This window comes from Pteropus medius, unplaced genomic scaffold (genome assembly GCF_902729225.1).
Source record: "Pteropus medius unplaced genomic scaffold, Ma_sr-lr_union100, whole genome shotgun sequence".
NCBI lineage: Eukaryota > Metazoa > Chordata > Mammalia > Chiroptera > Pteropodidae > Pteropus > Pteropus medius.
This window is the reverse complement of record NW_024347791.1, coordinates 12,327,902-12,340,920: the sequence shown is the minus strand read 5'-3', so window position 1 is coordinate 12,340,920 and position 13,019 is coordinate 12,327,902. Positions and strand designations below refer to the sequence as shown.

The following is a 13,019-nucleotide window of genomic DNA, read 5'->3' as shown; positions in this document are numbered from 1 at the left end:
GCATAGATACCTTCCGGGTTCATCCCTGTTGTTGCAAATGGCAACATTTCATTCTTTATTGCTGAGTAATATTCCATTTGTGTGTGTGTGTGTGTGTGTGTGTGTGTGTGTGTGTATCACATCTTCTTTATCCATTCATAGGCATCTGAATATTAACACGTCCTACAGAACTCTTAGTTTTGCTTCCAAACCTATTCCTCTCCAAGAATTTCCTATGTTGCTCAGATTGCCCTCTCTCACATCTCATATCCAATCTATCAAGAAAATCCCAAATCCGACCACTTCTTACCAGGTCTACAACTACTACTCTAGTCCAAAGATGTCTGGCCTTTCCTCTACTCCTGCCCACTTCACTCTATCCTTTACAAATCAGTTAGGAAGATCCTTCTAAAATTTAATTCACATCATGTCAGTCCCATGCTCAACACTCTCCAGTGACTTCTACTACACTTGGAATAAAATTCTGTAAGATCTTTAATAGGATATAATCTGGCCCCTGGATACCTTTTTGGCTTCTTCCACTTTCCTCCTCCTCCTCAACCTCTAGCCAAATGGGTCTCCTTACTGTCCTCAAACATGTCAAGCACCCTCCCACCTCAGGCTCTGCATCTGTCATTCCCTCTACTTAGAAAGCCCAACTCAGATTCTCACATGGCTCTGAGGGCTCTGCCTAAATGTCACATTTCAAAGAGGTCTTGCCTGACAACCCTGTTGACCACGGCACCCCAGAGCCCACACACAGTCACTTACCATCCTCTCCCCTTGCTTTAGTAGATACAGCTACCTGCCTCTGTCATAAACATCTATTGGTTCACGTTGTCTATTTGCTATGTAAGAACACAATGTTTACTGTTTTGTTTAGAACAATGCCTGGAACATAGTTGGTGCCAATAAACATTTGTTAAATGAATTAATAAATCTAAAAATAACCTAGATTTTTTTAAAAATCAAGATTCTCTCAATTTGTAACCCAAGGCCACTTTATCTTACTATATATGCTTTATTACAGAAACTAAATTATTCTACAATTTCTATGAAAGTGAGTCAGTTATCTTCTTTCACTCCTTACTTTTCGAGGTTGAAGATCCCAAAACCTTTATAGCAAATTGCAATGGAAGCCTTACCCTCAAAAACCTTCATTAAAGTCTGAGAGCTTCATTCTATTTAATAGGAAGTGACTCATTGACAATTATGTCACAATCAATGGGAAAGTTAATAGGCACTAAATCTCAGGTTACACTTCAATCCTCACAGTTTATCGCATGACTTAATTTAAGCCACTGCCATATCCTGTGCCTACAACACTGACATTGGTAGGGAAACAGATTTGCAAGTAGCTGGGAAACAGTGCTTACATTTGATTTCTTTTCTTTACAGTTTTAGATCTAAGTTTTAAACACCTATGGTACCAGTAAAGCAAGACCAAACGAGGAAAGTGGGAGGGAACAGTATTTGCGCTCTCACCTTCACATACTGGGAAGAAGGGAGAGGTGCTAGCCCGGTAAAGGTAAGTATTCTGAGAACATGGTATGCCATGGTACCTCAAGGTTGAGTCTAAGGTTAGTAAAAGGGAAAAAGTGTTCTGAAAACTATTCCTGGGTTAAAAAAAAAAAAAAAAATGTGAGGACAGTTTTTCCTAAGTCTGGTGGTAAAGATGATAGTTGGCCAAAAAGTCTTAAAGGGTAAGAATCTTGCAAAGGGCATCATAACTTTTAAGTAAAGACATATGCTCAGTTCTCATGCAAAGCTCTATTTTTAATATTCTTCTCTATACTTAGAAAGTTCCATGGTAGAGCAGGTAGGGCACAAATAAAAAAGAACTAAGTACAAATTCTAGTTCCAGAATTCACTAGCTATGTAATTTTGGGCAAATTATTTTAACTCTCTGATTGTGCACCCCCTTCTAAAAAAAATGGGGGCAAAAGTACCTAGTCTAAGGATTTGTTATGAAGATTAAAGGAGAAAACAGGTGGAAACTGTTAACACTGGGTCTGGAACCCTCTCCTCTGTGTGCTCAGTAACTATTTGCTTGCCTTGTCCTTTAGTCTAACCATCTAGGGAAAAACAAAAAACAAACACACACACAAAAACAAAAAACCAAACCAAACCAAAACAAAACACAGCAGAGCTCAAATCTCACAGAATAATTTTACTTTAGAAGTTCTTCAAGGAATAAAATTGCCCCTCCCAAGGCCTCCTAGCCTCTCTGCAAATACCCCTATCTCCCAGCACATACAGTGTGGAGTCCACTGGAACTAATTCCATTGGGTCCTTTATCCTGTGCATGTTGACCTCCACCAGCAGCCCAAGACCCTCTGGTCACCCTTTTATCACCCACATCCAATCCCCATGGGCTCTGCATTTTCTTTATTCTTTTGCCATCTCCCAAAAAGCCTTCCGTTGTGCCTTCAAGATTTCACAATTCATGATGAGCAAAATCTCATCCTCAATCTCTTTACTAAAGGAAATCCTTTTCAGAGGAATCCTTTAAGAACCCCTCCACATTCTTGCTCCAACCAATACATGGTTCTCCCTTGAGGATGATCTTTCTTCCGCAGCCCCCTCCTTAAACAGCGAGGGGCTCTCCTCTGCAGTACTGGGTTGCACCAGGCTTACGAGCAGGGTAGGTGTACTCCTTCATTCTCGCTGTGTCTCCTAGACCATTCCCCAACACTCCCGCTCTCACCCCCAGTTCAAATACTTACATCATCTGACTATACCATCCCTCCTTGTTTCTGTCACCTAAGAACAACTGATCTGTATCCCTCCCCACCACCCCACCATGTTTTAGCTTTTGGCTCATTGACACACTCTCCAATCCTACTGCTACCTTAATTCTCAGTATTTTCAACATACTTATCCTTCAATATACTAATCCCTCAAACACCTAGGCCTCCCAATTTCTTGAACTCCTCTCTTCCAATGATCTTTTCTCCACCTTTCCTTAGTCATTCACTCCCATGGTCAGACTCTAGACTTTTGCCACTATCAATAACTGCAATACCTCCCTATTCTCACTTTTATGCATCTCACTTTTTGGCCACTAACTTCTAGTCTTCCTGCTCACGCCTTCTGATACCTCGACTTCAACAATCTTCTACCACACTGAAACCTGCAGTTCAATAAGCCTACCACCTTCTCACTGTCTCCTACTCCAATATCCTCTCTTTACCTCTTAGCCATAGTAAATCTATAGTCAATCATTACAATTGCTCCCTTGCACATCCCTCGCCTCTGTGGCACCTCTCCGGCCCTGGATTATTCAATGGCCATGTCCTCAACCTGGGATGTATCCAACATTTCCTACTCTATGCCAGGAGCTAAGCAGCTGAACTCAGCTGGAGAGCACACAGCCACACTAAGCAGTTTCACTTTGAATTTTGTGAGCACAAATCCTCAGGTGGGCCTCCAGTGAGTCCTGCCCAGCCATGCTATGTTCTCTCGTCCATTCGCCCTCCCACTTCCAGACGACTGTTTAGTAAGTTCTTCTCTCTCAAAATGCCAATACTTCAACCCTCATCCTCTCTCTCATCTATTTCCCAGAGAAAAACCAAGAAGAAAATGTTCCCCAAATCCTACCACTAAATTTATATGACATTTTTACTCTATATTCCACTTGCCCTTCTATTTTTCTAGCTCAGTATTTCTCAAACTTTTGGATTTCAGGAACACTTTAGATGCTTATGAATTATTGAGGTTCTCAAGGAGCTTTTATTTATGTGCATTATAGCTATTATATTTACTATGTAGAAAATTAAAACTAATATTTAAAAAATATTTATTATTACATTAAAAAGTGAATAAACCTATTACACAGCAATGTAAATAACATATTTGTACGAAAAATAACGACAGTTTCTAAAACACATAGTGAGGAAAAAAAAGTTTTATGTCTGCAAATCTCTTAAACGACTGACTTAATGGATGCATTCAGTCCGCTGTAATATATTGTTTTTGTTGGAGGATATGAAGGATTTCAGTCTTACACAAACTCATAGTTACAAATGGAAGGAGTATTTTAATAGCTTGTCTGTCTAGTTAATTGTGGATATTCTTCTATGATACAACACCAAATCTCAACAAGTGATAGTTTCTTAAAAATCAGTTGCAATGTGGAAGCTGAACCTGCATCCATGAACACTTCCCATTCTGTTACATTAAAATCCACGGGTCTGCTTGTACCTTGAATAGATCTTTTACACATGCATGATTCCGAAACAACATTTACTTGGTCATCTGGAAAACATGTTTCCCTAAGTTATGCAGATCTTCCGAATGTTGGCACATCTCATTATACTATATTTAAAAATCACATAATTAATATCAGCACTAATTACATCAGAAAAATCTTTACGTAATGGGAAACTGTCATGTGAGAATTTTAATTCTTTCAAATAAGTCATTCTTTCAAATTTAAAAAAAAAAAGTGTTCCATGAAAAAAATAAATAACTAGCTTAACTGGCAACTCAAAACACTGCTCAAGCGCTTTTCTCCAGACAACCATCAGACGACAGTGAGCAAGTCCTCATGGACACTTCCCATTTAGTCACTCAGAATTTTAAAGTGACATCTACTTAAGGGTGAGATTTAAGAAAATCAATATTTTTTTACTACTTCTTCAAGGCCACCCTGAAGCAGAACTGGCGGCATCATCATCACCACTGCTGCTGCTGGGAATGGGTGGTGGGAATGGGTGCTGAGAATGTGAGAGCATGATGGCTCACAGTGTGTGGCTTAGTGGCACTGTTTCATTAGAGATAGGGCACCAGCCGTTTTACCCACCGTTGCTTTTAGAACCATCAGTTCAAATACAACACAGCGAGTAAGGCAGATCACATCTTAATGTTATCATGTCAACAGTCTGGACCTCATCAACTCCTTGAAAAGGTCTCACACTCACAAGAGGCCACCTCCCACACAGACAAGACACTAGACTTTTCTTTTCTCCTACAGTGTGTCAATTCTCCACTGTCCGCAGAGTCATTCCCATCGGGATAAGTGATGCTTAATCTACTCACCTTAAAAAGACCCTCTTTTCTTTTCACCTTCTTTTCCCCTCCAGCTATGGTCCCATCTCTCACCTTCCCTTGACAGCAAAACTCTCCAAAGGACAGTCTCGATTGGTATGCAAAAGAACAAAGGGGAAGAAAGGGAGGGCTATCCGCACACAGGAATGAGAAGTGAAATCAGCACCTCGTCATTAATCAACCCTTTCTGGAATTAAAAAGAAAATAATCCCAGGCACCTGACATTCCTAAAGGTTTTCTAATATACCAGCAACATAATACAAACCTTTTTAAGAATTCTTTTTAATTCACCCCTCGCAGACAGTGTCTAGCCACCACATTGCACGCACTCCCCCTATGATTTCAGACATCAAATATTAACACAAAGTGAGTAATGCAAAAAGAAAGGGGGTTAATCAGACACCTTGAGAGAAAGAAAAAATAACACTGATTCAATGAGAGCTGCTAATGAGGCTTTTTGTTTTGGTAGATTAATTTGGGAGTCTGATGACTAAGAAGAAAATTTAAGCTTCTCAGGTGACTGATGGTGATTATTATCGATTTTTTTTTTTTAATAAAGAGATGCTTTTGCTTAATACTATAGTTTATGAATTTCATGTGTTTATCTGAGATCTGTGTCCACCCTAGCAGTGTAGAAAACTTTCCTTATTAGCAAATTGAAAGGCCTCCTCTTATTGATTCCGGATTGTATCTGACAGATGATGAGCACTGCAGACTGTGAACTGCTGATGTTTAAATACATTACCCTAATACTCTTTAAGCATTGCCAATTGTAAACCTCATTAACTCCCAGCATGTGGCCAAGGCCTGGATTTCATCGTGACAGCTTCACAAAGTGAAAACAGGTATAGAAAAATGATTGTGTCATCAACAACATTATATACTCCTTCACCCTGCGAAGTATTTAAAAGGTCTTATTTTTTTTTTTCTCAGAAGGAAAAATAACAAACATGGGAAAAGCAGAGAATACACTTTATTTATATAGACACACATTTTAAAACTCTAGACTTCTCTTTTTTCTTCTTTGACATCCTTATTCTTCCTACTTCAAATGGGCACTGTTGCAGAACTGATCCTCCACATACGGAACAGAAAGAAATGATTTGTGGATGTTGATTCCACTGCTACCATTTTGATTCAACGAAATGAGTGCTGGTAATGTAGTAAGTTGGACATGTCAACTCATCATTAAGTAACCAGAATTTCTGACATTCTGGGCTGCAAAGAGGTACCACACTTAAGACTGGAAATGTGTATGTGGTAAATTTGTACACAATCCAAGCAAACCAATTAGAAAGCAGATCCACCCAGTGCCCACTCCACACAGACAGGGGTCAGAGCTGTTAACACGCAGCCAGCACCCTGAGCCCAAGAGGCCAGGCGCCCAACACCTCCAGCTTATACAGGCACCACTTAGTCTTTCCAGGTGAGATCAGATACTCATGGAAACACACTTTGAGCTTAAGACCTCTCCAGTAAGACAGTTAATAACAAAAACAAATAACAAATGGAAACATGTTTACAATGCTCAAAGGGACACACTCACAACATTTATTTTTACCTAGATAGCTATGTGAACAATGTATAAAAATCACACTTACATGATACACAAAGAAAGCTTCATTCCTATTTTAAACAAAAACATCACAATCTAAAAGACATATCAAAAACCGTACAAACAATCCAACAGCAAGCAAGGTGAGAAGGCCTGAGAAGCCTTTAGAGACCTTTGTTCCCTCCTCTTCCCCGGCTTTCTCATCCTCACTCCCGCCAGATGCTGGGACAAGCCTTCCTCGCCTGTGACACCCACTAAATAAAAGGTGTCCAGGCGTGGGCAAAGTTTCTTCTTATCTCCCACAAAGTACCTCAAAAAATGAGTATGCCCATGATTAAATCTATTAAAACAGTGGAATTCAGGGAAATCTAAACATAACAGACAATCAGAAGGGAAGAGCAGAGGACCAGTGAAATCACAGCAAGCACGCTGCAGCATAGGCAAGTTCTGCCAGTCCTGACTCAAATCCCCCTTTGACAGCGCTCCATTGCTCTTAGGATAAGAACCCTTAATTCTTAATATGAATTAGAAGTTCCTACGCAGCCTGCCCACTCCTACCTCCCTACCACTGTGTCCTGTACCTTCCATGCTCCAAGCATGCCAGCCTCTGCATTTCAGAATACCCTTGGCAATCACTGTTCCCTCTGTCTGCAGTGCTCTGTCCCTTGTCCCCCATACCCTTTCTTCAACTCCTAGAGCTCAAATGGCACTCATCGGGAAGTCTTTCCTAACCTCCCAGTCAGCACGGAAGCCCCCCTTTACCGTCTCTCACACCATGCTCCTCTTTCACATTTATCACACATCAGTTCATTTTTTTGTGGTTCTCTGATGAACACCTGTCTGCTCCACTAAATTAGAAGCTCCAAGAGGGCACGTACCATGTTTTTTCCACTCACCAGTTATCCTCAACATACAGAACAGCCAGGCACAGAGATGGGGTTCTCAAACAGCTGTTAACGACAAACTGTACAGCACTCTGAGAGGAGCTCACAGCATGGAAGGCTGACCAAGTCGCAATCTCATGAAACATTAAATTGGAATCAGGAGTGCTCCAGAAAAACTGGATCCCTTTACCATAAGTTCACGCGGTACACAGGTGGTTAACTTCCATGCCTGGAGTTCATGGGGACCAGAAGTCTGAAATCAGAGTGACAGTGGGGTCACAGCCTCTCCAAAGAGAGATTCATTAGGGGAGAATTCTTTGCCTCTCCCAGCTTCTGGTGGCCCCAAGTGTTCCTTTGCTTATGGACACATCACTCCAATCTCTATGGTTACTCCTGCCAGGGTCTGTGTCAAAACTTCTGCTTCTTATAGGGACACCTGTGATAGCAAGTAAGGCACTGATAATTCAGGGTAATATCATCATTCCAAAATTCTTAATTTCTGAAACTTACTGGATTTCGTTAACCAATGTCACCACTAAAAAAAAAATCCTTAATTTAATCATATCTTAAAGAAACTTTTTCCAAATAAGGCTCCATTTCCAAATTCCAGAGATTATGACTTGATATCTTCAGGTAGCCGTTATTCAGACTACTACAGTGAGTAACCTAGAATATGAACTAGACCTTCTATTCTCTCAATAGTCTTGGGCTTTCATAACATTACAGAGTAAACCCTTCTGAGTAGCTCTGCCTAAGTTTAGTCAACAAATTGATGTGAAGCAGAGGCCAGATATTGGACTAGATACTGTAGATACCAAAATATGCAGGACCTGGTTTGCACACTCAAGAAACCACAGCTAATGGACAGTAGTACCTACCTAAAAATCAGTTATTTAACTTACCATGACCTCTGGGTCAGCACAGCTGTCACTATTTTTAAATCTTAAGGTTGTCAATCTATAAATTGCTTTTCAAATTTTAACAAAGTTATGCACTAAAATTCTTCTGGCCAGTCAAGCTAGGTGATTACGGCCCCAAGAGCCCGGCTAAATGAATAAAGCCTACTCCAGTGCTTCGCCATTGTCTGCTGTGTGTGTTGTGCTTCCGTGGGCCAACATGTGGCTTCTGCCATGTAAGTTTTTCAAGGAACAAAGGTTGATTTTAGTTAATAATTTGTGACTATGAACTTGACAAATGCCATGCTTCAAAAAAAAAAAAGAGAGAGAGAGAAAGGAAGGGGAACTAAAGGAATTCATAGTTTTACACTGAGAACGAATGTATGGTTATACCTATTTGTGAAGTAAATACTGAGGAGCTGTGTGTCTGGGTTAGGATTAGGGAAAATGGCACATCAACATCTGAACAGGCCTTGGGCAGGCCCAGGCTCAAACACTGGCCCTTTGCTAGTAGCTCAGTAAGCATAAACACCTTGGAAGAATTCTTCGACTTGCTCAGCCCTTTTGGAAAAATTACCACGATACACATGGTGGGCGATAAAATAGTTCTACCCTAGACCCAGGAATCTTTGTCTTCTAATTTCTTTCTAAGGAAGTAATCAAACGGAAAGGGAAAATATCATATGAATGAAGATATTCACTCTAATACTACTTATTTTAGAAAATTAGAAACTGACATTACTCTATAAGGGCATGATTTCATAAAGTATGGTACATTAATTTGATAGAAAATGGTGAAGCTATTTAATACTGTTAATGTGAACAGCATATGAAGATATGAAAATTGACTGATATAGTCTAAAAGATTATGAAGGAGAATTATAATAAAAATGAATTCAAATTATAAAAAATATCAATGCAGGTTAAGAAATGATGGAAGATACTAAAAAGTTCAAAATATCTCTGTCAAGCTGAAATTATGGGTGGTTCTTTTCCCTTTTAAAACTGAGTTGTTCACTGTTAATACTCTTTTCACAACTAGAAAAGAATAAGTTAGCCGAAGGGTAACAGATTGAGGCCCTCTACGATTTTCTCTGTCACAGTAAAACACAGAGATTTAAGATAACACAACACCTTAAAGAAAATGTCAGGTTAAAGAGGACTGCGAGATTATGAGAGAAGAGGCAGTTCCGAACACTGCAAATGTCAGGGTTTTGACAGGCCTGGGCACCTTTTTGGCAGCAAATTGTTTGAACACTGAGAGCCTCAGCAGTCGCCTCTGTAAAACCAGGAAAATAAAGCCAACATTTCAGATTTGTTATAAGCTTTTGAAAATATATATATGTTATGTTTTATTATACATGTAAAATGTATGTTACAATGTTGCATCTAATGAATTTAAGGCATCTAGTGAATTGGAGATGGGGATGGAAAAGAAGGCAAAATACATTAGAAAGTATTATGATTATACGAATTAATGCCCCTAAATGTATTAATGTAATTAGGAACCAAAATACTGAAAGAGAGGAAGAGATACAAAATAAAAGACAAAGAAAAAATCCTGTAATGTTAAGTTTAAACAGGAAATGTCAATACGAACTTTTGATTTTTTAAAGTATATTTCCCAGCTCTTTCTACTAAAAGTCAGAGAAGCAGTAACACCCTAGTAATAATAAGCCAGTGCTCAGATCTTTGTTTCCAAACGCCAATCCCAGCTAAAAAGGGCTTCTTGGAGAAAAGAGTGATTTCCAGAGGCAGGAAAAATCCAAAGTGAGCCTAGAACATCCTATTTACCAAAAGCAAGGAGCACTCAAAGGCTAAGCGTACAGGAGCCAGCTTGAAGGGACACCCACTGACCACGATAGGACAATTTTAGCATCTAAGGGAATAACAGTAACAGATTATAACACATTGAAGTTAAAATAAATAAGTCCATGAATTTATACTGATGTAAACGGTTAAGAGAGAAAGAAAAGAGAAGGGAAGTAAGCTAGCTTTTCTTTACCAAAGAATGGTAAATAGGATAGAATTTTAAAATCACCAGTTTTCATACCCCATTGTAATAACTGATTCAAGAAAGGATTATTGTGAATACTAAAACTATTGGGCGAAATATTGCTGGGAAACAGGATATCCACACATTGTTAAAGTATTCTATCTACTAATTATAAAACAAAAGTGGTCCCCCATACAATGGAAACATCTAGTGGATACCACCTTAACTAAGTGACCAAACTTAGCATCTTCAATGCTGGGACAGCATGCCTCCTGAGAAGATAGAGCAGGTATACAGAATCTCTCCTAACCCCAAAATGTAACATGAATCCAGGCAGGCATGAAGACACAATCAGACAAGTCCAGAACATGGGACCTAAACAAAATGAATGGGCCTGGATTTTAAAAATCAATGTCATAAAAAAATAATAGAAAGCAAGGGTCTGTTCTAAATTAAAAGATATAAACAGCTAAATGTAACAGAAAAACTTAGACTGGATCCTGGATTTTTTTTTAATGCCTACAGCACCTGGTATTCCTAGGTTGTCTTCCATCCAAGTACTAACCAGGCCCAAGCCTGCTTAGCTTCCAAAATCACACGAGATCAGGCACATTCAGGGTGGCATGGCCGTAGACTTGCATCCTGGATTTTAAAAAAAGGCAAGGAGGCATTTGAGAGTGGGAGGTGAGGGGTGAAGAGATCGGTATATTTGAATATGGACCGGATATTAGATAATATTTGACATGGCTGTTAATTCTCTGTAATTTATAGTTAAATAGTCCAAGCACAAAAGGAAATTATGTGTGTGCCTGTTGCGTAAAGAAGAAAGGGTGTAAAACAAAGAGCACAAAGGTGGAAAAAATGTTAACAATTAGTCAATCTAGATGACGGGTATGTACTGGGTGTTCATTGTATCCTTTCAAGTTTTCTGTAGTTTAAAGAAATTTTAAACTATCAAGAAAGAAAAAAATTTGATCTTAAACACTGAGTTAGATAATTTATGTTGCATGTGAGGTTCATCACCTTTCCTCTGAATCCTGAGCACAGAGAGTATGGAAGCAACCAAATTTTCTCAAAAAAATGTTTGCTAGAATAAATCTGTATCCTATCTAGTTTTTGCTTCAATAGGCTGGTATGAAATATGCCTCAGCCTCTCCCTGCACTACTCTATAGAGGCCCTGTGAGCGAACGAAGGCCTACTCATACACGATGTTCCCTTACCAAGCTAAGTTGCTACCTTGGGGTGGAGATGGAAAACAGAAGTAACTGCTACTAGAACAAAGAGAGAAGGCTTGATCCAGCAATCCTCCAGGATATTACAGAAAGTATACTTGCCAGTTTCCTCCCACTCCTTTCCACTCTGCAAGACCTTCACTTTAGAGGAGGTTATTTCCATGCAAGATGGGACAACAGGTTCATATATAAGAAAAGGGAAATGCTGGTAAAAACTGAAAGCATTTGAAGTACACCAAGAGAGTTTACTTTGGTTGTATCTCAAACCGATGCATGTGGGAGAATCAGACACGTGACAGAGAGCTCTGAGCTAGAGAACACCACCCCAGAATGGCAGATAACTGCAATCTGTCAAAGGGGGTGCTGGCAAGCAGTGTGGGCATATGGCTGGGTCTATTACAGTTCACATAAAGAAAGCCTATTCCTGATTATACTTGGCTATTAGGGGTAGTCACTAGTGTTCATATTAACAAGAATTCAAAGCCCCAAATTCTACACTACATGATGAAAACCAACTGCAATTTTATACGGCTTAGGAAAGACTCATTTTAAAAATGTAAATGGAGAAGACTGGTAGGGGGAAAAAACCCAAAAGCATTTTGCAAAATGTTTTATTTAATCTCAGATGGTTCGGTCTCTCCCTTCCAGCTTGGCAGAACAACTTTCATGGGGATTTGGAATCATATTCTTCTGTTATTCGTATTTAATCACGCGTTAGATTTAAAAGCTATTTGAGCAGAGAAATATTATAGAAAAGCTATGTTCTTAGAGCTATATTTTACATTTACTCACAATTTTTATAGTTGCCTTGAAAAATACCAACTTACATATAGTAAACATACTGGTATATCTTCATACCACTTATCAACAATAGCTCTGTGAAACTATAAATAGTTCTTTAAACTATGTCAAAAAAATACACACATAGAATCCTCAGCTGTGATAAGAACACTAAAGAAAATATTAAAGTATTATTTCTAAAATAATGTATTGATTGCAATAGGTAGAAAAAATGATGCGCTTAGGAGATGAGACGTGTGTTTACAATGACATCCTCATCATTAAAGCAACAGACAGTTGTTTCAAACACAAAAAGTTAAATGAGATCATTAAAAATAAACATACCCATCTTTGGTCTGGTCCACTACACCACTTAAAAGTTCCACAGTCTTTGGATTCGGCTGGCTTTCTCCAAAAATGTTCAAATATCGAGTGACGAAGTCACTGGGAGACATGAAAAATTCACCATTTTTTTCAATGCTTGCATACTATTTAAAAAGAGAGAGAAAAGATATTTTAGTCTCAAAAGTATACAATCATAAGATTAATAAGTTAAAAAGCTGAAAATATTCAAAGGATAAAATATCAGATATGATAATATTCTCTTCACAAAGACAGTTACTTCCCATCACATCAAAGAAAAACAA

General features: G+C 38.9%; 1 protein-coding gene and 1 pseudogene across 5 annotated transcripts in view; both read right to left on the bottom strand.

Moving 5' to 3' along the window:
• The window catches only part of SLC25A13 (solute carrier family 25 member 13), a 165,371-nt gene that overhangs the window by 125,229 nt on the left and 27,123 nt on the right, over positions 1–13,019 (bottom strand). For 3 of the 5 annotated variants that reach the window (XM_039878040.1, XM_039878041.1, XM_039878044.1), the window contains one exon: positions 12,718–12,860. In XM_039878040.1, coding sequence (XP_039733974.1) covers positions 12,718–12,860 — 143 coding nt within the window. Of the gene's footprint in view, positions 1–5,019; positions 5,108–12,717; positions 12,861–13,019 lie in introns of those variants that run through there. The other 2 variants (XM_039878043.1, XM_039878042.1) reach the window with 2 other exon arrangements.
• LOC120615223 (uncharacterized) lies at positions 10,876–10,994 on the bottom strand (annotated as a pseudogene).